At 37.8% G+C, this 24,590-nt stretch overlaps 2 protein-coding genes across 3 annotated transcripts in view; both read left to right on the top strand.

The window, feature by feature from the left end:
- The window catches only part of LOC139767455 (zinc finger protein 341-like), a 28,338-nt gene extending 9,503 nt beyond the window's left edge, over positions 1-18,835 (top strand). The window contains 7 exon segments of the mRNA XM_071696853.1: positions 805-954; positions 1,669-1,868; positions 2,556-2,733; positions 3,439-3,646; positions 4,552-4,670; positions 4,672-4,704; positions 5,391-18,835. Of these exon segments, the coding sequence (XP_071552954.1) occupies positions 805-954; positions 1,669-1,868; positions 2,556-2,733; positions 3,439-3,646; positions 4,552-4,670; positions 4,672-4,704; positions 5,391-6,218 (1,716 nt within the window). The 3' untranslated portion in view covers positions 6,219-18,835.
- Positions 18,836-22,238: 3,403 nt separating this feature from the next.
- The window catches only part of LOC139767447 (cyclic AMP response element-binding protein A-like), a 73,264-nt gene continuing 70,912 nt past the window's right edge, over positions 22,239-24,590 (top strand). For both annotated transcript variants that reach the window (XM_071696835.1, XM_071696836.1), the window contains exon 1: positions 22,239-22,466. In XM_071696835.1, coding sequence (XP_071552936.1) covers positions 22,389-22,466 — 78 coding nt within the window. In that variant the 5' untranslated portion in view covers positions 22,239-22,388. The remainder of the gene's footprint in view (positions 22,467-24,590) is intronic.

The raw sequence follows: 24,590 nt of genomic DNA on the forward strand, positions 1-24,590 counted from the left end.
ATGAATATTTTCAGTATTTTCCAAACAACATCATCACCTGTTTTTATTTCACTCAAAATAACTATGATGCAATGCAGGGAAAACAAGTGTTTTCTGCCACAGTACACCCTTTTAGTTTACGATAGGTTTGTGATGCTTCAGGTACTTTTTATGAAGCATTTATCTAATGAAGAGAGATACTCCACCAGAAGTAACCACAAGTGTTTTCTGTTTCAGTTACCTTTGTTACCATAACATAAAAGCATTGATGTTTTAAATTGCTAGGCTTACCCTTTTCTTTTACAAGATGAGTGTGTAATTATTTTTATTCCTAAGTGCTTCTCTGGATTTTATGAGGTAGTATTAGGATCAAATGAAAGATGGCTTAAGTACACACCTCCAGGTTCTTGATATTATATATAATGCGCTAAAACCAGAGTTTACCATCCATAGTCTACTCAAATTTTCATTTTAATTGCTTCAGGTACCATGGTTTAGCCCAATACTTCCCTGTCAGTACATACCTCTTCCCTTCTTTGCATCCATTCTTCTGTGTCCATCTTGGTCCCCCCCCTTTCCCTGTGCTCCTGTTTCTGACGCATAAATCCTCTTTGTCAATCTGTCTTCACTCATTTTCTTCATATGCCTAAACCATTTCAGCACATCCCCAAAACTATGCAAATGAATGCCCAGCCAGCAGACAGGTGAACTGTCACAGATTATACCAGTCAATGCAGTGAAGAAATGAGCATTGCAGTACTTCAGAGCTGTTGTTTCTTATGACATCTTCGATGAGCTTACACAAATGTTTTATGTGTATGGCAGATGGCACCTCAGATGGACCTTTTAGAAGAAGGTAGTGTGGTGAAAGAGGAGGTTCTGGTGGATGACTCGTATGTGTGCCAGTTTTGTGGGCATTCCCTTGACAGCTATGTAGAACTGCGCACTCATATGAAACTTCATGCCCATCAAAAGGTGTGTATTTCATTATTTGTCAATTAGTTTTTGATTTATGGAATCCTGTTGATAATCCCAAGACTCAGGAGACAAGGCACTTGTCTGCATCCATTTTATTTTGGTATATTGTTTTGATATCCGGTATAATAAGTATCATTTTCATTTTCATTAAGATGAAAAAATCTTGTTGAATGGTGTTGATTTATTGTCTTAAATGACAAACAAATGCAGTGAGCTTTGACCAGCTGAGTAGATATAAAGGAATAGATATAAAGGAGAAGAAGCATCAGAAAGTCTTCAGTCATATGTATCTCGTAATGGATCACCTGTAAAGGTTTTCCTTAGATAGAGATACAGTTATAGAGATGAATATATTCCTGTTTTCTTGTCACATTTTCAGATATTCACAGAAATGGTCAAGCGTTGTATAAAGACTTGTTGTAGATGATGGCAGTTTCACCACATACTCCCGTGTAAATATGGCTTGATAGACCTAATGAAATTCCCATAGACAGGATCCTAGCATTCTAAGTCAGTTCTTTTAGCCATATTCCATTACCTACAGGGATATGAACCATATGCATATATGCATAATAGGTCTGTCTCCAAATCTTTAAGAATGAAGGTGAACAGCAAATATTGTATGGTGCAAAGAAAGCTCTTGTGAACATATAAACACCGTAACGTAAAGATGAATATAAGACTTACATTACATTTTTATGGATCTTCCAGGTGTACAAGTGCATTCAGAAGAACTGTGACTTAGCTTTTGATGATTTGGATTCCTTTTTGGAACACATCCGCACACACGACCGTGACCTGCAGTACCGATGCCATACATGCTCCAAGGTGTTCTCCTCACTCAATGACCTTGGCTTCCATCAGTATGAGCACTCAGTGTACCCTCAGCCAAAGAAAACTATAGGTCCAAGGTAAAGAAGTTTATGTTTTTGACATACGCATTTGCTTCTACAGCCTCAGTGAGTTAGGGTTAGGAGCAGATAACCAGTTTCCTCATTTGCACACATGCACTCTCTGGCTGTCATGTAATACACCAAAACCAGAGCCCACCATCCACAGCTTAGCCCCACAGACTATTCTATGGTTTACATTGGTTGTTTTATAAGCCCTGGTTCAGTCCATATACCACATCGAATCATTCATTCTCTCCGATTCATCCCCCTCACCCTCCTGAATGTTAAGACCTCAGTATCCTAAACCTCCATCACTCCATCCTTCTACCTCCTTTTCAGTCCTCCATCCCTTTAGCTCCCTCCATGGATGATGGATGAGCAAGACCAGCTAATCTACAGCCCTTAGTAAATAAAACAGCGATGAAGCTGTTATGTACTGTTGTGTTGATTTGACACCAGTTTTATACATCTTTCCATTCTATGTCTTTTAGATGTTTACTCCTAATGTACAGTCTGAACATTTTGCATAATTTTTCTTGTGAATTCAAATAGGCATACAGCATTTAAAGGATCATCTAAAGAAGTTGTGGAACTAAAAGAAAATATCTGCTATACTGTGTTTTCATCACATTAGATAATAAAACATATTACACATATTCATTGTTCATCGATATATACAACTGTGTATCATTCCCTTTTTTCCAGTTACTTTGGATGCACAAAGTGTATGAACAAATACGCAAGCGCAGAGGCGTTAGAGCATCATCTGCGCACATCCTCGCATTACTATCCTTGTAAGCAGTGTGGTAAAGTATTTACATCTGAGCGGCTTTTGCGTCGTCACCTGCATATTCATGGAACAGTCAACCTGTTTACTTGTGCTGTGAGTTTAGAATTATATTTGTTTCTTGTGCAGTAAGTTTAGAATATCCATATGTTTTACAAGGTTTCCACCTGTTGTCTCTACATTTGTCATTTCATTTGTGGTGATAGCTTTATGCTTGGTAGTGCCTTTTGACTAAGAAAATTTTGTACAGAAATTAAGACAACTTCATCATGTTAGTGTGTTTGTTATGTTATGAATAACTGCAAGCCATCCTACATACCTCCAAATGAATAACTACCAGCCATTCTTCGTACTTCTAATTAAACATTTAGTGATTTATATCCATTGCTCTGTCCCATTGCCCTTTGCGGACATTCATGAAAGGATTCAATCTGTCATCCGTCTCTCTGAATATATCATTAATATTATTTCCTGTATTCAGATCAGGCTTAAACAAGATCTTATGTAAGCAGGTTAGGCAGGCACCATCTTTACAATTGAAATAGAGCAACCTTTGAAGGTTACTTTAAAGTTTTCTTATTTTTAGCGGATTTTCATTTTATTGTAAATATTGGTAAAAAGAAAGTACCACCTCTGTTAGGTAAGGAAGCTACTCTATCCCTTTGATAATGCCTCTTTGGGCAACTGAGGTATGTCCATCATTCTTGTTATTCTTCGCAAATCTCAGAAGGCTTCTTCATGATCTGTTTGATAGCTGTAAACAGTGATTTTGTGTGTGATATACCTTTTGCTTTTTTCCAGCAATGCTCCAAGGACTTTAAATCAGAATACTCTTTAAAGTTGCATCAGCTGATACATACTGGGGAGAAGCCATTTGAATGCCAGCTGTGCAAGACTGCCTTTAATCGCCGTGATAAATTGAAACGTCACATGTTAATCCACGAGGCAAAAAAATTGAAATGTCCATTTAGGTCTAGCATTGGGTGTCTCAGGGAATTCAGTAGACCTGGTAAGCATTTTATCTATGTGTGGAGGGCTTGTAATGCTGAAAAATTTGTGACAAGAGTTTACTATTCATGTAAAATGAAATCTTATTTCATGAGATGGTCAGATTTGGTGTTTGCCAATAGATGTTGTGTAAGAATTTATAGTTTTATTGTGGTTTTAGTTTTGATGTTAGCATCACTTTTCATGCCATTGGTTGTAAACCTTTTGTCATCATTTCCAAAAACTGTATAACAACTTACCAGATTTTCATTTGATATAACTTCATGGTTAAATTAACTATTTTAATATGATTATGAGTGGCTTTGGGTGAAATTTTTCCTTGCCTTGTTTAGTCTAACTTTGACATTTGCCATTGTTGCATACATCAGCTTATCATCAGACTTAAGCTGCAAGTCATGAATGAAAATAATTTCTCTTGATTACGGGCTAGTGACTGTAAACTCTCCGGCCTGTCTAGCCATGCATACACAACCACACAGTAGCTGCTGTAATGAGCCAACCTCAGCCAACCTGCTGCAGGGTCTTTGTTTACGCCATCACATATTACCTTAGCAACATTGATGTTCATGTAGTCACTGACACAAGTTAATCCCATCAGTTGTTATGCTCTGGCCAAGTCAGTTGAGATTGTCATTTCAGATGCTATTACCTAATTGTTTAGTTTGGAGGAAGAGACCCACACTCAAAGGCTCCCTCTCTTAAGTTTCTGTTGCTGTTATATAACTTCCTTAATATCTATACTTTGTCCTCATTTTCAGCCTTTTTGCTAATCTTTTTTATCCAATCATTCACAACTTTGTTATTATAAAAGCACATTCTCACATCCCAAACTTACCACATCCACCATCATGTCCGTTAACTCATTAAACAGTCCCTCAAATTACTCTTTTTCACCTCTTCTAACAGATAAGTTGCGACTCCATGTAATGACTCATGCGGGTGGTCGTGTTCGCCGTGGAAGGAGCCGGGGGCGAGGTTCTAGCACCTCACGAATAGATCGACAAGTAAAGACAGAGGTTCTTTCGCCCTGAAGATACCAAGTGTTCTGTTTGCCATCTGGTAAGAGTTCCTATTTCTTCGAAATATTATCTATTGCACTCACAGGAACATGATTATGACAGAGTTTAAATGTAATGATCTGTTGAGGTATACTAAAGGATAGCATTGTCATATCGTTGCAAAAAAATAAGTGGGATGGGTCAGTTCATGGAACTGGAAGTGATATTACTAACAAAAATGTGCAGTGCTGAGTTGTGGGCAAGGATGGAAATGTTTTTCAGTATGTGCTGTGGAGAGTTTTATGCTCAGAGATGAAAATGTGAGTGAGATGCAAGTTTGACTTTATGGTTCAGCTTTGTATCCTGTGTGATCACTTATGAAGACCTATGAAAAGCCTTGTGATCTTCCTCACATTTGACATAATAGAGGATACATATGCATGATGTATATTTTGATGGTGAATTGCAAATGATAGCTAGAAAATGGATGTGGAGTGAATGCAGTCTGTCACCATCTCTTCTTGGCTTTGCCTCACTAGTGTGGGAAACAGTGGACAAGTATAAAAAAGGATCTGAATGAACTGTTTGAACTTGATTCATGTAATATAGATTGGGACAGAGTTTAAGATAATTGATAGATGAATGATTATTAACTAATTTCAAAGTCAGAGTAAGCCAAAACAAGTTCGATTGATTTTAAAGTTTTGTCAGTGTAAATGTAAAACAGTTTTTTTATTAATTTTTCAGTTTCTTCACCATGGAGAAGAGGAAGATCACAAGTGTTTGGTAACAGAGAATATAGAGGATGTAATAGTTGATGCTGAAGGTAGAGATCTCACTAGCCCCGCAACAAACACAGGGAGAATTCGACCCATCCGTCAGGCTGCAGTACGGAGAGCTAGAGACCAGGCAAACAGTAGAAGAGGGGGCCGAAAGAGAAGAGGTGGATCTACGCATCGCAGTCAACCATCTCATAGCAAACATCAGCAGGTGAAGGAGGAAAAAACTGAGCATGAACATCAAGAAAAGCAAGTAGTTCAGGTGGGAGAAGGCCAACACCAGACAGAGAATATCTTGAGTGTACCGGCAGCTGAAGGCATCACACAAGTGGAAGGTGATGCTGATACTCAAAATGTAGAAATAATCTACATCCCATTTTCTTTACCCCTGACACGACCAATCCAGGCTGAGTTGATGCGTGCCATGTCAAATGAGGAAAATGGTCACGTCGACAGTGAGATTTTGGAGGCTGGTCCCACTATTACATTAGATGGCACCACATCATCACTCTTAGTGGGGAACAGTACTATGGTGCCATTGGTAAACCCAGCAAGTGTGCATGATGTTACCCAACTAGAGCCCGGAACTATTCTGAAGGATACATCAGATCTGCATGTTATATATAACCCTGGAACCCCACAACAGGGAAATGATGGCACTACGCAACTGGTAGAAGCAGAACTTACAAATAACCAAATCACCGATACGCAGCTCAACCATGAGGCTTCCATAGACGAGTCTCAGCTCACACACCCTCAGCTCAGTCATCTTAACATCTTGCCGGATCAAACTTGATATGATGTTCAGTAAGTGAATTAAATAATTTTTTCGAATATCTAGTGTGTTCTTTGAGGAATATATAGAGAAGATAAGTTTTTACTATCATAGTGTCAGTCCAAAGCATATTCTGATAATTTACTGTCATAATTCATAAAGATGTTATTTGAATACACATTCTTTACATAGGGAGTTTATTCTGTGAAGACAATCAATTATATGTACATCACAGATGCAAGTAATATTTTTTACTCAAAAATTTTATGCCTCCCAAATTATTACCATGTGATAATCTTACAGGCCAGTATCAACAATGCAGAGTTATTTATTTATATATGCAGTTTTGAGTAGACAGATGGCTGCAGTCAGTAATTTAGTTTGTACATAATCTTACTTGGAAGTCGCAGTTTACAAGTGTGAATCGACAGAGTAAATGTGTTTCACCTAAAGACAAGATAGTAGAAAACTTTTGAATCTAGTTCCTTTCTTATTTATAGTGAATATGAAAAATTCTGATGATTTTTGTACTCAAAAACCCTTGAAAGACACATTATAGGGACTCCGTAAAAAGATGAAATAACTAGTCATCGGTCACTTATTCACTATCACACTGAGCCTTTTGCTCAATAACTTTCTTATTGTTTGGAAGGCCTTATTGGTAAAAGAGCCAGGTTTGAGCAGTGGAGAACTCTACTGCTCATAAAACCAAAAATGAACTTTATACCTAGTTGTCCCTGGAAGCGGCAATACCTACTAGCATTTGAAGTAACATTATATTTAAGCGAGCTTTTTATATTCTAAGGTAGAATGTGCAAGATCTAAACATATTAAGTTGTTGTATGCAATTATTAAAGTTTGTATATAGTAAGTGTTAAGGATTCATAACAGCTTAAAAGTCAACAATCACAGTCTATCTCGATCTTCCTTCTTGACTTGACTCGTCTTAACTGGCCCAACAATTTCTGCATAGGATAGTTGATTTTGATTCACATGATGTGGTGCTATCACTGCTCAGCATTCACATGATATTGATACCTAGCCAATTTATAGAATACGTTTATTAACAGATATTTGCCAGAATTGATAAGGGTAATTCTGAATGATTAGTAGATAGCAAGATATATGAGTTTTGTATTAGATGACTCTGAAGTTATGGGAACTAGTTTGCCATATGATACCACAGAATGAATTTTTCTCATCTATTTGGAGACCGACTGCAGAGAAAGTCCAGAAGCTGGTTTAGGAGAGTGTGTGAAATTTGAGAATAAATGTGAATAAAATTAAGTTGATTGCAGCAGCAGGTGTGACAGGATGGTCTGAGTGTGAATTCGAATGGGGAGAAGGTGAAGAAAATGGGATGCTTCTGATGCCTGAGAATGGACATGGTAGCAGATGGAACCTTGGTGGCTGAAGTGAGTCATAAGGTAGGAGAGAGGGGCCAAAATCCTGGATGCATTAAGGAATGTGTGAAAGGAGAGGTCAAAGAAAAGATGGGCATGTTTGAAGGGATAGCAATCCTTACAGTGTTGTACGGATGTGATTCTCGGGCCTTGAACAAACACACACACACACACACACACACACACACACACACACACACACACACACACAAATGAAGGTGGATTTGTTAGAAGTGAAGTACCTAAAGATGATATGTGGTGTGAGATGGTTTGATCACGTAAAGATTGACACTGAGAGAGAGTTGTGTCAAGATGCACAGTTTGATTGAGAGGGCTAACCAGGGTGTACTAAAATGGTCCAGATGTATGGACAGGAAGAACAAAGAAAGAGTGGTTATGAGGATACATGTGCCAGAAGTGGAGGTAGCAAGAGAGATGAGGAGATAGAGAAGAAAAAGGAGGGATAAAGTGAAGGAGGCCTTATGTTACTGGGGCGTGGACAGTCTGGAAGGTGTGGAATTCAGTAGATAGAATGAATTGTACCAGCATGATATATGCCAAACCCAAGGCATGCATTTGGCAGCTGCTTCCCATAACTTTGATGTGGCAACCAGCCTCATGAAGATTGTCTGTTTCAAAACACCTTTTCTCGTACAGCAAAGCTAGGGAGTTCTCTTCATCATTTGTCTTTCCTTCTTCCAATGACCTTTCTAACATTAAGAGTTTGATCTGCAAACACCTGAGGAGCTCAATTCAATCCTTTCTCTGTTCTTTCACTGTAAACCTGCTATTTCATTCAAAATGACCATGATTAGGGCATGCTTCTTTCCTTGCCATGTTGGCTTATATTTAAAAGAAGAAATATGTGGGAGAAAGTGCTCCTAGTGGTTGCACCAGGGTATATGAAGTGGTCAAGGTAAACCTTGGAGTTAGTTTGTAGGTTTTGGCTGTGGATATAAGTGTCTCGATAGGTAGGAAATGTATGTGTAGAAAAGACACTGTTGTTTATCTGTTCCTGATGCTGCTTTACTAAGGAAGGAAAAGCAGGTAGGTGTGAAAAAACTAGTCATTGATCAATGATTGTTCCTCGTTCATCTTTTGAGCATCTATTCTGAAGAGATATATTGTAAGTTTGATTATTAATTCAGCTATTTTTGTGTTCTTTAAACTGGGGGGATATTTGAATGCTGTTGGCACAATGTACAGCCCCTTCGCCAGTGCATAGAGTTAAAAGTTCATCACAACTTCATGGATGAAAAATGATGTAGTTATACTTGGTAAACTATGGAATAGTCTGTAGGATTGGCTATGGATGATAGGTCCGTATTTCATTACGTTACACTTGATAGCTAGATAGTGAATGTTTACAAATGGCTGAAAGAAACAGTATCATTTTGTATTGTACCACTATGCTAGTACAGTATTTGCACCGTAAAACAAAATCAAATAAGAGCAGTCTCTGTGCATGTCAGTATGGCAGTGTGGATCTTTGCTCCCACTGTCAAGTTCTTTCCCTGCATACATAGAAAACAGTACTTTTTGTGTGTGGTTTATTTCCGACTCTTCAGGGATGTCATTAAACACTGCGATAGTTGATATAACTTTTCACTGTATAGAGAAAAGTCAAACACTGCTTCTAATATTATTGGAAATTCATTTGACTTAAGTCGTATAACACATCCAAAGGGTTGAAACCAAATCAGAACATGAACAGATTTTTATAATGGATATTAGGAGTGTGATAACAGTGCCATGATGGCTGGCAGGGAATGGGAAGGATAAGAGAGTTGTGGATATTAAGTATAGTATTTTACAAGATTCACTTTCTCACAGTGGGCTTGGTCGTAAGCACTGTGAATGAATAAGATTGTACTGCACTTCCTGATTTGGATGCTGCTTGTCCTCATAGGGAAGATGTACAATCATGTTCATGTATACAGACTACCTTTTTCCTTTTTCTGTTCAGTACACCTGCTGCATATAGGGTTAAAGTCTTGAACTGGTAACCTCTACCTCGAGGAAAGATATGTAGCCATTACTGTTTGTAGTGGCATATCTCACATTGTTACCAGAAACTGCAGCCTATATTTATCCATACGCTGGTCAGTATACATGGAGACATTAGGGAAGCCTATGTAAGATTCACATCCTCTTTTTATGTAGTGATTTTTAAAGCTAGGACTCTGTTACAAGTATATGGATGTTAATGAAAAGAAACCATAGTAATGATATTCATTTATGACCAAAGAAGCTTCCAAAAGAACTACACATCTCATAACATTTAGCAGTGGCTCTCACTACACCTGGCAGTGGAGTTGCGTGAATTAAATGACTTAAAGTAAATTTAAACCTTTCACCCAGCGGAGCTGTATATCATTTTGTTTAGAAGATTATGTTCTAGGTAATCATAACTACAAATTTTTTAAGATATTCCATCAGAATATTTGAAAACATCCCACACACAAAGTGTACCTTGGATATTAAGACTGCCACAGCAAAAGAGTTTGAAACCCAGTGCGTGTATTATATATAGATTGCATGATTTTTCTGAGGTGAGGACATGGTTACATGTTCTTTTGTAATAAGAAAACAAGTGCTTGCCTCTGTGTATAGAATTATCTTTTCATTTCATTGTCATGTGTCTTTCAGTATTGATAAGTACAGAAATTTAGCTTTGTTTGGAAACTAATTCTTGCATTCTGACAAAATGAAGTGAATAGGCACGTGCACTTCCCATCCAGTGGTTTTGGCCTGTGGTGATAATGGTTTTGGCTCCTTTGTGTTCATTACTTAACTAATGACTTGTTGATGTTTAGGCCAAGAACTTGGTGTTTAATTTGTGAGCTTAGTGTGACCCTGGTGGTGTATGCTAGTTGTATATTTCTTCATAATTACTGGCTGGCCCATATGAGTTTTATGGTAGAGACTTTGCTAAGGTGGCTGTGGCTGGGCAAGATGGCATATCATGTCTTTCATTATTTTGCTAGAGTGCAGAAATTAGTATAGCCATGCAGACTTATTAGTTTTCATCATATATTAAATATTAGTATTCTTATTTAAGATTGTAATTACCTCATAAGAAAACCTGCATATTGATTTGGGATAGAGAAGGCAAATATATGACCTTCTGTCACCATTATACCTCTGAGAAGTGGTCAAAATCCCTTTTGCAGCAATTGTTTACGTCATATCATATGTGAGTTTATTCATTAAATTTCACTCCACTTCTATGCTTGATCATGTTGGAGAGCATGATATTTATATTGAGTGTTGTGATATTGTTTCATCTTATGGAAAGGGACTTTTTACCTTCCAGAATTATTTCATTGTGCTTCATCTGTATTGTAATGGTGGCCTTCCATAGTAAGGCTTCTTGTACATACTAGGTTTCAGGTGAATTACCTAATTTTATTATACTCCAGATCTGAATATCGTGAATTATGATATCAAGAATTTTGTTATCTGCCCCAGTTGGAAACTGGTAGTAGGCACAACTTTCTCAGATGTATGGAAAAGATCCACAAAAATACCCGCACAAATGTAAAGAGAAGTTTGATCATTACAATTTGAATTTCTGAATTATTCATATTTAATATTCTTTTTTACTGACACAAAAGGACATGAATGTTCAGCACTGAAAGAATTCAGTATGGCAGAAAAATGCACAACCATATAAGTATTATACATTTCAAAAGTTTCAAAGAAACCATTGTTTGATATGTTTTTGTACTTTACAGTGTTTTATTTAGTAGTAGCTGTCAAAATATTTAGGCAGTCGAAGGATTCTCTTTTTCCCAGATTTCCATGATATGTGTATGCCTTAATTCAGATTTTCACAGATGGTTAATATTTAACTATGCAAACTGTGAAAAACTATACACATTGAAATTTTTTACGTATGGATTACTGTATTGTGAAATTAGATAAGATTTTGGAGATTACTATGTCTTGCACTGAGCCACTGATTTATTTGCCGTTATTTCAGACACCAAGGGTGTTTGATAATGTCATGCATTTAGCAATTTTCTTTGGTTTTGTTACTAATCATGTAGAATGGTTTTGTTACTCATCATGTGTTTACCAACACATCATAGATCCAAACTTACTGCTTAAATAAGTCTGAGGATATATTTCTGAGCCACGGTGTTTAATATGTTCCCATGTTGCTTTTCAGCCTGTGATGGTATGTTTTCATAATATTGACAGTGATATTCTGTATTGCTTTTACTTTTCTTCAGACACAGATTTCTGTATCACCAAATACCGAATTTGAACAATTTTCCGAGCTAAAATTTTTGCAGATCAGTCTGTATGGTGGTTACCAGGGTAGTTCCATATAGATATCAAAGATTAGCAAGTAGTGCAGTATTGTATAGTAGTTTTACCATGACAGTTCCTTACAATTATCAGTGATTTACAAGGCAAAAGATTTCTGTGTTATTGCATATTCACTTTTCGTATTTGAATGATCAATGGCATTCCTTTGCAATATCCAGTGCAATCAACCTTTCGATTGAAGATTAGCATTCATTTTCATCTTCTTACTGACAGAAGCTAATGTCATTCGCTGACTTATGGAAAATTGATAGCATATTGCAAGCATTACTTTGTCCCACAGTGTCTGAAATCCCCACAAAATACTTTTCATCCCTTATTAGAATTCATCTTGTAAGCAAAGGTGCAAGTCCGCATATCCATATATGGGTCAGTAATGTCCAACTGACACTTCTTTCCTCCTGAAAACAGTGTTCCCTTCTTTCTGCAAGACAGATGCTTGCTTAGTGATCTTGCTCTATTCATTCGTATGATATTAGATTATAAATTTTTGTCCGATTTTATGATAAGTTAAAGCCTAAGAGTGGGCCAGCTCATTAAAAGAACAATAGCAAGGGACAACCTCCTTTATATCTTTCAAATCTTCCTTATCTGTATCTTCCTTTGATTTTTTTAACATTTGACTTCAGGTTTAAAGAATAGTTATAATGAACTCTTCTTTAGTCATCAGGGCCTCTCAGTGCACAGAGCAGGATTGTGGAAAATTTCCAATATTTTCAAACTCTTAAAAAGTCTGATATAGTTTTTTGTTTTCTCGTAAAGAACAGTGCCTATCGATAGTAACCCAATACAGTAATTGATTTTGATTATGCATTTCCTGGTATAGCCATTGACTTGATGGAGCAGAGGACAAAGATTTGGCGATATTTTGAAAGAAGTCATTTTTCATGAAATTATTTCTTCCTTCTCCAAATTAACATAATGTACCGAGAGGAACAGCTTCCAGCAGATGCTATTGTTAGTGCTGTATTGCATGTTATCAAATGTTATGCAACTAACTCACTACAGTTCATTTCTCATTCCCTAGGTAATTTTGTGATTTTTCATTTGTCATTTGACTTACAGTGATCATAATCCCTTTTCTTGTAAATTTAATCTTCTTTGTTGTTGAAATTTTCCATTTTCATTGCTGGCATTTTGCATCTTCAGGCCCTGATGTTTTCTGTAGGTTTCATTTGTCAGTAAAGGAGAAATCCTATATAAACAGGAGGTAGGGTTAACCATAGCATGTTGTCGCTGTTCTTTTGTGTGTGGTTTTCCTAACCCGCATCGGATCTCTTCATCCAGAGATCCCACTAGCCAGCTTGGAGAGGAAGGTTTCCTAGCTTAACCATGAATATCCAGTGGACATTGTCGCCACTCTTACGTGCATCATTTCATTGGCTTATTTCGTCAATGTCAGTGAGGAAGAGATCCACCCAACCTGCTAGAGGAGAGGTTCGGGTCTCCAAACAAGGTTCATTTATCTTATCCTGCTTTCTTTCCCCCTCTTCCTTTTGATTGTTCTTCCTCTCAAGATGCTGCTCCTTAGTGTAAAATTGAATAAATGAGTGGAGCAGCATAGAGAACCAGTGATCAGGTCAGGGTAGGAGAACCAGTGATCAGGTCAGGGTAGGGACCATATGCACAAACTAGGGAGCCTTGTACAGGTAGAGCAAAATCCTTGATCAGACATCTGTCTTATGAACAAAAGGGGAATGTAATGCCATGTGGGAGTCAACTTGGCATAATTGGATGTGCAGGCTCTCATTCTTTGTCCTGATATTCTTCAAATTTTAATCTCATCATTTTTACTCATCTGTAATGATTATTTATATATTTTTTTTTTTTGCTTGTGAGTGGAAAGAATATTAAGAATATATTTTGTAGTGTTTTCTTTTTACTTTCATCACCCATAAACAGTCTACATTGTAGAAATTAGAATTTTGGGGAAAAATTATGATCAAATTCTGTATAGGTAGAAATATGATTTTCTGTTTCTATGATTTTCTGAAATGTAATCATGCAGTATTCGTAAATGTAATGCTTGCATTATGCTGCAGCACAATTAAGGTTTTTCTTTATAGCTACTCATTCTGTAAGATCTGTAAGATCCATTTTCAGCCATTCAATTGCTATCAAACTGACCTCTTAGTTAAAGAATGGATTTTTCCTAAGTATTGTGTAGTAATTGTTATACCAAGTGTTACCCGTGACAATATGTATGTATAACAGATTATAGTGTTTTTCTGTTTTGTTAGCATTTCACCCTGTCAAGTGGGGAATGAAAAAAATTCTGAGATTAATTTGATAAAAGAAATATGATAAGAACATACACAGATTTTACAGGATTAGAATGTAAGTCCATGATATTACGATATGTCAAAAACAATGTACCCAAGACTCTTGTGAGTTTTGACTATAACTATGATATCCTTCTTACTAGAAATATAACTTGATAATATGTTGCATAGCACTGTACATTTTAAGTTTTGTTTTGTTTTGTATGTAGTCATGATACAGCACATCATCATGACAGTTTAAGATTAATGCTGTGATATGATTCTGTTTCTGTGTTCTAAGTAAATACAATTTTTTCTAATTATATATTAATGTTTGCTATACTATATATAGCTTTATAACTCTTTAGCCAAAGGCATAGAGTTGAGGCTTGTATCTGTGACCCTATGGTATATATCCTTCAAAATAGGTTTTGTTACAGCTTTGGCTGGATCTCCTTGATATACCCTTCATTAAGTCGCATATGTGGTGCTCTTCTGTAGCAATATGTTAATAAGAGTATAGAGGAAATTCTGTATTTTAGAGTGTCTTCCTGAATTTCATAACATAAAACGCACACATTACCAAACGTAAAGATGATGTATGTATTGTAACTGTGCTTGCCTGTTTCACGCATCTCTCATTTTTCTTCCTTAGGGAGAAGTGCAGTGATTATAGATACCTCTACTGAGAGAATTTGAAAGATGCAATACGTACTTAATTAACTCTCTCCAGTCCAAGATAAGTTCACCGAGGTTGTTTCTCTGTTTTTATGCATGAGTTAGGTTAACTTTTTGTGAGAGGGCGGTATGTTTAGTACAAAGTTATTTTTTTCAAAATTTATCTGAACTAGCTCCTGAAAGATCGTAATGAATTTGTTTTTGCTACGTCAAGATGAAGTTTACGAATCTAAATACTGTTGGTGAAAGCTTAACATTGTTCCTAGTTTCTTAAGCAGGGTTTTAGTTACTAGTCATCACATGGATACAACCTCTGGTGTATAAAAAACAACAATGATAGAGAGAATGTTATCACTTACCCTTTATATATCAGTACTGTGGCAATTACATTCTGTGATATATAGATTATTGACCTTGTATGCAGGAATTCCTAATAAGCAAATTTATGAAGCTTTGATGGTATTGCCAGACTTTGTCCGCTTATGGTTACACTATGAGTGAATCTGCAAGGCTGTACCGTTGCATGTTGATGAAAGGGAGCACGGTCTTGTCGAGGAACTTCTCACTCCAAAGGAGTCCATCATTTCCCTGCTACTGAAATTAGTGCAGCCTTGAACTACACGAGTCCCTTAGTGAAGGTATTGTGGGGTTATTTAATGATAACATTAAGGGAACTCTGGTGGTTCCTGTTATTGGGCTCTTCCAGTTTCAGATATTCATTGCCGGTATTGTACTCCCCTATGTATTAAAAGAATATGTTTTATTATTCTTGTCGATGTCTGATGTGCATGAAATGTTCATAATAGTTTAGAAATGACAAAGCAGATCCTAAGTCAGGATGCACTTTCATTTTGTAATTTTGTATTACGTAGGATATAATTTGTGAAAAGATAATACTGAATACTAAAGCATTTGAACTCTACACTCACATACCTTCCCATTCTCTCAGTGGTTAGTTCAGTGACCTGATGATTCAAATCTTGTATGCGACAGTTAGTCCACAGTCAACCCAGCTGTTCATTCACCCATAGTGGTTGGTCGATAAAATGGGTACCTGGCTCAGGCTAGGGTATATATATATACATATATAATGTTAATGGGATGGCCTTGATTAGGGCCTCAGTTTCCCATGCCGTCTCGGCTAGCAATAGAGAAAGAAAATGAAATGACCAAAGGCTGAGTTTTCTTCAGGTGAACGAAGTTGTCTGCCTGTTCTGTAACTGTGTGACTTATCACACTTCTGAATCCATGGGATAAGTCTTAAAGGCAGTTGAATTTCCATTTGTCTCTTAATGAATATCGCTAGTTGAGACAAATTTGCAATAGGGATATTTGGTCATTAATTTGGTATTAAACTTTATAACTTGAAAAGTATGAGAAAAGATATAACATTCAGTCCTCAGTGGTACATTCTTTTTTATTTGTATGTAAGTATCCATTTAATGTACTGAACTGGATACATTTTAGTACTTTCAAGAAAAATGAGGAAAAAGATGAAGTTCAGGGTCATAAATGAAGTCTTAGAATTACATTGTGTACCTGAAAAAGGTACAAGTTAAATTGATTGGTGGCTACAAAATTATATTGATGAATTTAATAATCCTTGTGGTTCATAAGCCAAAAGCTGGATTTACCAATCTACCATAAGGAATGGAGATGAATTATTGAACTGATCTTGACACACAGAAAGAATTACACATGGAGTTTTGAAATGAATTAAGCAGAATAACGAGAGTATGTCACATTGGGCATACACGTATTCCATGGTCAGTTCAACATAAGTTGTTAACATTCATACTGATCTGTTGTGTAGATTGTGAAATAAATATTTTTATAAGAAAAGAATTTATTATCTGGATACATGAAACGAATGACAGAATATGCACAGTAAGCAGAGGAATAGTGGTTAGGACTGTGCTGTGGGGTATATTTTTTAAATTCTGAGTTATCTTAACTGTTACTTAGTTTCACCGTGCAACATTTTATTTAGAGAGAAAGGAAGTGATTGGGAGAGGGAGGAACTTTAAAGTAGGTTAGAATTGGAAAAGAAATACATGGAAGAGATAGAGGCTGGGAGAGAAAAAGAAGAAATATAGATAGAAAGACAGAGAATGATGAAGGGAGAAATGGGGAGAGAAGGTAAAGAAGAACAAGCAGAAAAAAGAGAGGACACAAGTAGCCTCTTGTAAGAATGAATTCTCGGGAAGTGACTTAAAGAGTTTTTTAGTCACATCGAAGATGAGCAGTTGTAACTACAAGTGCAAAATGTCAGCATTTGCTTATAGCACATTTAAAGCAACAGATTGGTTTATCTGTATTGTCAGGGTAAACCCATGCATATCTCTGGTTGTTGGACATTTCATGCTTATTCATCTTGCCTTTTCTTTTTGTTTATGCCATTTTCTATATTGTGTCTCATTCTTTGTCTCGTGCCCCCATTGTTTTCTTCTCTTTTTTCTCTTTTTCAATGAAATGATATAAGGTTAAGTTGATGTTATAAGAGAAGGAGCAAATTAACATAACATCCATCAGCATCCATCTTCTGAGTTTTCCATTCCTAATATATGTCATCCCAAATTGAAAATACAAAAACACTATGCTAATTACCCTGGCTGTATATCCTTCTGTGCACTACTTCTTTTGATAATGTAGTTTGGCATGAAGTAGGCATATTTTGATGAAATTCTCTAAGGAGGAAACATGTCCTTTGTAGATTTAACAGGATGTCCTTGCAAGATTGTACAGAATCAAACATGTTGCAATGTGCTCTCAGTTAAACGCAAAATTATTCTGTACAGTCAGGATCATACTTTTTATATGATTTTATTTGCATTAGGTTACCGTATTTCATTACTCCATCATGTTACATACAGTGTATAGTAATTGAGGTTGTTGTATATCATGTGCCACAGAGAGGAAATGGAGGCAAGATGTTAGTTGGGGTTAGTTCTGCTTTTATAACACCGATTATAGTCATTTTGTAACTAAGGATAGTCAATTTATACCTATGTGTAAAAGCAGCTATTTTTCTCATGAATACCAGAACTGTACATGAATTAGAGGACTAAGTATCATTTTTAACAAGATATTGGCTGGTGACGTGTGACTCCGCCTGCTGGAGGTTAGATTGCCAGCGAGAAATCACCTTTGGCAAGGTTGTATCATTGTCATTGGATAGAAAGGAGTGCAGTCTCATCAAAAACCTTTTTGATCCAAGAGGTCATCATTTCCCTGCTCCATAGTGGGGTGCAGCTTTGAGGCTGCAGATGGCTCATAAAGGGGGTCCTGATGTCATATGATAATAATGATAATAATGATAATCTGTTCCTGATGCTACCTTGCTCAATAGGGAAATAGCGAGTATTGAAAAAAAACGATAATGATATATTGGCCTCAGTAATCAACTTTGTGTCTCTGATGACATTCACTTAGTTCTGTAAAACAAACAGATTATGAATACAATGAGTCCTGCCAGTTAGTATGAAATGTAAACTGCCTCATTGCTACAATGATAGTGTAAACATTCCAATCTGTGATCAGTAGCTGTTAATTTATGTGGCTCCTCAACTTCCACAGAGTTGCTGCCATGGTGAACCAATAATGTAGTTGCGTACGACTTTGGAATAGAAGTATTACTCATAGATGAGGATCGCTGTGTAGCTATCAGCCAGCTAATGAACATGCCGTACTTGAGTGATCTCTTGATTAAGATTTTGGTAATGAAAAATTGGTATAGTCATTTTGCATATGTGCCTACAACTTGGTTACAATATTGAGTCATTTATAGGTATGTGTTTGTAGGGACATTTCACATTTTATCTTTAACCTTTATTTCCGATGATCTATCCTGCTAGGAAATTAAATGTCCACCATATACTGTGTTCTATGAGCAACCATTAAGCTCACTAGTGGAATGGGTTGCTGATGGTACAAATATTTTGTAGTAAAGGTTCATATCAAATTGTTTATTATTATCCTGTTTCATCTGTTGATGACCAAGGACACCTGCTGAGTAATGGAAATTTCAAAACATGATCGGAAAACGGATAGCCAGGCTGCCACAAACAGATAAACTTAGCCCTACATCCAAATAAACACACAACCAAAGTTCACCCAGTTCCAAGTCAACCTAAAACCACAATTTACTTAACCCACATCAAATAAAAGTGAAATAGATGCACATTCAAAGAATTCCTTTTGTCTGCGAACATTACAAAATGAGTCAAACATTACTAAGCTGTAATTTCCAACTAAATATCTTTCAAAGTCACATTTTTTCTACTTGTAAATTTCAACACACCACATTTCAAATCTGTAATAACTTGAACTTACTGGAATCACCATATATCCCACTCTACCCTAGAAACCCCACATGATCAAGATTGCAAAATATGTTTCCCAAAAGCTAGGGGATGTTGTACAGATGTTTGAAATATTATTCTTGCGAGCAGCTGTTCCAAACCTACCAAGGTTTCATCCACCCCAATATGGAGCACTGCTCACACATTTAGGGTGGCTCTTTCCTCCTTCCTCTCTGCTACAGCAGAATCAAAAGCCTTCTTCCTCACCGACTCATGTGATTACCTCTATTCAGTCATCCCTTTCTGTCCAAAGCAGTGTTAACAGTTTCCTTCTCTGTATTCCAAGAATATCATTTCAGTCAATATTTTCATGAATTGTCTTCCAAGTGTCCCATTCACTATGGCTTGGAGCTACTAGAAGTAATTGACTACTGCTTCCCACAGTTTGTGTCTGGTGACCAGCCAAAGTAGGATTAACTGTTATACCTGCTTTTCCTGTACAACTAAGACGTGAAACTTTCCTCCGTCTTTTGTCCTTCCCTTGTTCTGTAATTTTTCCATCTTTTGAGACTGAGTCTATAAACACGTGACATTACATGAATCCCTGATACATTCATCATTCTCGTACTGTTCATACCTTTCATCCCATATGTTCATGACATGAGGTGTACTTTGGCCTGACTCATGTTAGCTATTACATTTAAAAAAAAAATCCACAGAGAAGTTTTGTAGCCATGTCAAGCCATGTCAATCACCACAATAGCTGTACCAGACTTCCTTTTTACTCTCCTATGAGACAGAGTCCTTTCAGTACATTCAGCTGTGAAATATTCTGAATATTTCTCCATAGCCAAACAACTATAGGAAGTCCAGGTCGTTGGTCTGTGTTTATGTTGCCATGTTGTACTGTATTTATTGTTTCCTGACAGTAATATTATTTCAAGTACATTTTTATTATTGTTCTAACCATTATCATTATTATTAGTAGTAGTTGTAGTAGTAGCAGTACTATGAGTAGTAGTAGTGATGCTATTTTTCATGTCAGTGGTAGTAGTAGTAGTAGTTACAAATTTAGTAGTAATAGTAATAGGTGTAGCTGTACTAATGATTTCACATGATATTTCACTTATGACTGTAACTGCCAGCGAGCACAAAAATGGCCCTGGGCTTACTTTTATTTCTGTGGAAGAGAAATTCTCCTCATTACCTCATTATCATGGTGAGGCCATAAATGCTGGCACATGTCGGGGGAGGGGGAGGTGGTGCGTGTCCACATGGTCAGGTGTTTCAGTCCCCTCTCCACACACCTGCTACACATGCAAATACATGGCCAGCCTCGCCTATATCACCCCAGCTGCCCACTTTAGTTGGACCTCCGCAGATCTATTATTCTCCGCACCTTCCCAAATGTTAGGTTCCTCTCGCTATCAACCTTCCTATTTTCATCACAACATTTTGTTCGACCAATTTATGCATAGTTTTGTCCCGTCAACTGGCCTCCCTCTCAATCCCCACTCCCCTCATGACCACATCCGCCATGACCCTAACCCACCTCTTCCACCCCACTCCATGACCCTAACCCACCTCTTCCACCCCACTCCATGACCCTAACCCACCTCTTCCACCCCACTCCATGACCCTAACCCACCTTTTCCACCCCACTCCACCTTTTCCACCCCACTCCAAGACCCTAACTCACCTCTTCCACCCCACTTCATAACTCTAACCCACCTTTTCCACCCCACTCCATGACCCTAACCCACCTCTTCCACCCCACTCCAGAACCCTAACCCACCTCTTCCACCCCACTCCATGACCCTAACCCATCTCTTCCACCCCACTCTATAACCCTAACCCACATTTTCCACCCGACTCCATGACCCAAACCCACCTCTTCTACCCGACTCCATGACCCTAACCCACCTCTTCCATCCCGACTCCATGACCCTAACCCTACCTCTTCCACCTGACTCCATGACCCTAACCCACCCCTTCCACCCCACTCCATGACCCTTACCCACCTCCTCCACCACTTTTACCTGCATGTCTTCAGTAACTAATTATTGTTAATTGATTTTTACCTACGAATTTGTCTTCATTCTGGTCAGGTTACCTGAGATTAGGTGAGGCAAAAGATATGAATTTGAAATGCCAATAACTTAATTTACGGTGAATTAGGCTAGTTGGCGTGAGGTAGTTGATCAAAAATAGTAATTACGTTTACGAAATTGTAACCATATCTTGCATTTATTTATTTATACATAGAGTTCCTCTGAGATCTGTGTTCGGGATGGGAAATATTCAATTGTTTTCCAATTTGAACCGAAAGATATTACTTCAATATTCTATGTAATATTTATAGATGCATTGATGGTCTATGTTGCTGAAGGTCAATTAACCTGAACAGTCCGAGGTGATGGGGTAAGGCTGGACATACATCGACTACAAGAAATACAGGATTGTATTATTGTATTATTGTAGTGTCATGGATTCTGCCAGTCTGCCCAAGACGGTTTATTAACTTTAAAACGATGATTTAATGCCTCTTTTTCATGCTATGGTTAGCCTAGTAGTATTCTTCAGGTTATTTTTAATCTGAGTAACGAGTAAATGAGGACAGAGGTCATTTGGTAATTAATATAAATGCCAGAAAACCATCTTCCAAAGATCTTATTTGGTCATATTTTCCCGCCATTTTGAGCGGCTGTGAATAAACTCAGCCGGACTCCTACTTTCCTCTTCTTGTTTTCTAAAGGAAAACCAACCGACTACAGGAAATGAAGCGAGAGAGAGAGGAAAAAAAGAGGAAAAAAGATTTATTGTTTTATTTGTGGCGTGTTGAAGTCGGCCATAGTTCCACCGGCGTCCGCCAGAGGCGCCACCGTAGGGCCGGCCAGGGGCTAGCAGACGACACCGTCACCAGTCGCCCGCGAACCTTGGTCGAGGAAAGTTGTGCCGCCCGCTCTCCCCCCGCCAGCCCCCACCTGCTCGCCCACCTCGCCACCCACCCCCCCAAAAAAAGTGTTATCTTTAAATGGCGTCTTTATCTTAACGACTCGGCCATCACCCCTGGACTACAGACACACGCACGCGCGCGCGCCTCCCCCACCACCCACGCCCAACCACCAGACGCCCCAGCCCGTGTGTGCGTGTGCGTGTGTGTGTGTGTGTGTGAAGGAAGAAGAAAGAAGAAAGAAAAAGAAGAAGAAGGAAATGGATATTTTAGACAGTACTTTGGCCGAGTTTGCCGAGAATGACCTGAAGGAATTGTGGGACTGCGATTATTATGCTGTAAGTAACCTACCCACCTCCCCTCCTCACCCACCCGCCCGCCCGCCCGCCATATCCTTATCTTATCTCTCTCTCTCCCCCTTTTACCCCTACCTCACCCCCTTCCTGTCCCTGGGGGCTCTTCTGTCTATCGCCAATCTCCACTCTGTCTATCGCCAGTCTTTCTCTGTCTATCGCCAATCTCCCTTCTGTCTATCACCAGTCTCCTCCTGTCTATCGCCAATCTCTGTCTATCGCCAATCCCCCTCTGTCTATCGCCAATCTCCCTTCTGTCTATCGCCAGTCTCGCTCTGTCTATCTATCTCCCGCTGTAGACCAGTGTGGACAGCGGGCCCGGCCCACCTACATCCCATCTTCTATACCCACACTACCAGCCATGACCCACATTATCATCATAGTTTAACCATAGCAATGACACGAGACGGATTTTATATGTATTTTCGACCTCAGGTCAAAGGGGAAAGTACATATGTAATATGTAGTGTGTGACAACATATGTGGAACTAGGATGTGAGGCCCGTTTGCCCGTTTTCTATTTCTCTCAAAAGGTTTTTTTCATCATTAATGCCTTTCGTACGTACACGTTTATTCTATAATGACTCTTATCTACATATGTATATGTACGTAGCTGTATGTATTAATGACGTCATGTGTTGGGGCAAGGCACATGGAGAATCATTTTGAAATCATTTAATTTCGCGGTCGTTCTTGAGGCGCCACGTGCAAGGGAGGTATTTTGAAGCGGCTTTTATTTTCGCGTTTGCTTCTAATACCTGCAGTTGGCGATATTCTACTGGGTAGAATATCGGAATATTATCATCTGAGGAATATTGAGTTATATTGGTGACTTTAGATTGATATATAGAGCTATATATGTGGGTATTAGTAAATATATTAACATATGTACCTATTGGACAATTATGTATCGCTATTGCTCGTTAATATGTAAATATACGACCGTATTGGTAGTTGTAGGTAGATAGAACGCCATATTGGTAGATGTAGGTAGATACATCGCTAAGTAGATGGTAGATCATTCAGCCATACTCGTTGTAATGGTAGTTAGGGAGTTCGTTAGGTAATTAATGATGTGTGGGTTATATGTAGCTAGGTATATGTGTTATGTACACGTCTGTGGCTCTGTGTACTGTAGCAGGATTGTATGTAAGAGTTGAATAATACATACGTGTATATTATGAACGTGTGTACATGTTTTTGTTTATATAAACAAACTATATATGTACACACACACACACACACACACACACATATATCTATTTATTTATTTTGCTTTGTCGCTGTCTCCCGCGATCATATATATATATATATATATATCATATATATCATATATATATATATATATATATATATATATATATATATATATATATATATATATATCACTCATATATATATATATATATATATATATATATATATATATATATATATATATGATCATTACACAAAAGTGCACTTGGGAACTTATCGTGTTCATTGACCGTGGATTGGAAGGTATATATATATATATATATATATATATATATATATATATATATATATATATATATATTTTTTTTTTTTTTTTGCTTTGTCGCTGTCTCCCGCGTTTGCGAGGTAGCGCAAGGAAACAGACGAAAGAAATGGCCCAACCCACCCCCATACACATGTATATACATACGTCCACACACGCAAATATACATACCTACACAGCTTTCCATGGTTTACCCCAGACGCTTCACATGCCTTGATTCAATCCACTGACAGCACGTCAACCCCGGTATACCACATCGCTCCAATTCACTCTATTCCTTGCCCTCCTTTCACCCTCCTGCATGCTCAGGCCCCGATCACACAAAATCTTTTTCACTCCATCTTTCCACCTCCAATTTGGTCTCCCTCTTCTCCTCGTTCCCTCCACCTCCGACGCATATATCCTCTTGGTCAATCTTTCCTCACTCATTCTCTCCATGTGCCCGAACCATTTCAAAACACCCTCTTCTGCTCTCTCAACCACGCTCTTTTTATTTCCACACATCTCTCTTACCCTTACGTTACTTACTCGATCAAACCACCTCACACCACACATTGTCCTCAAACATCTCATTTCCAGCACATCCATCC

Source organism: Panulirus ornatus, chromosome 61 (genome assembly GCF_036320965.1).
Source record: "Panulirus ornatus isolate Po-2019 chromosome 61, ASM3632096v1, whole genome shotgun sequence".
In the NCBI taxonomy this organism is placed as follows: domain Eukaryota; kingdom Metazoa; phylum Arthropoda; class Malacostraca; order Decapoda; family Palinuridae; genus Panulirus; species Panulirus ornatus.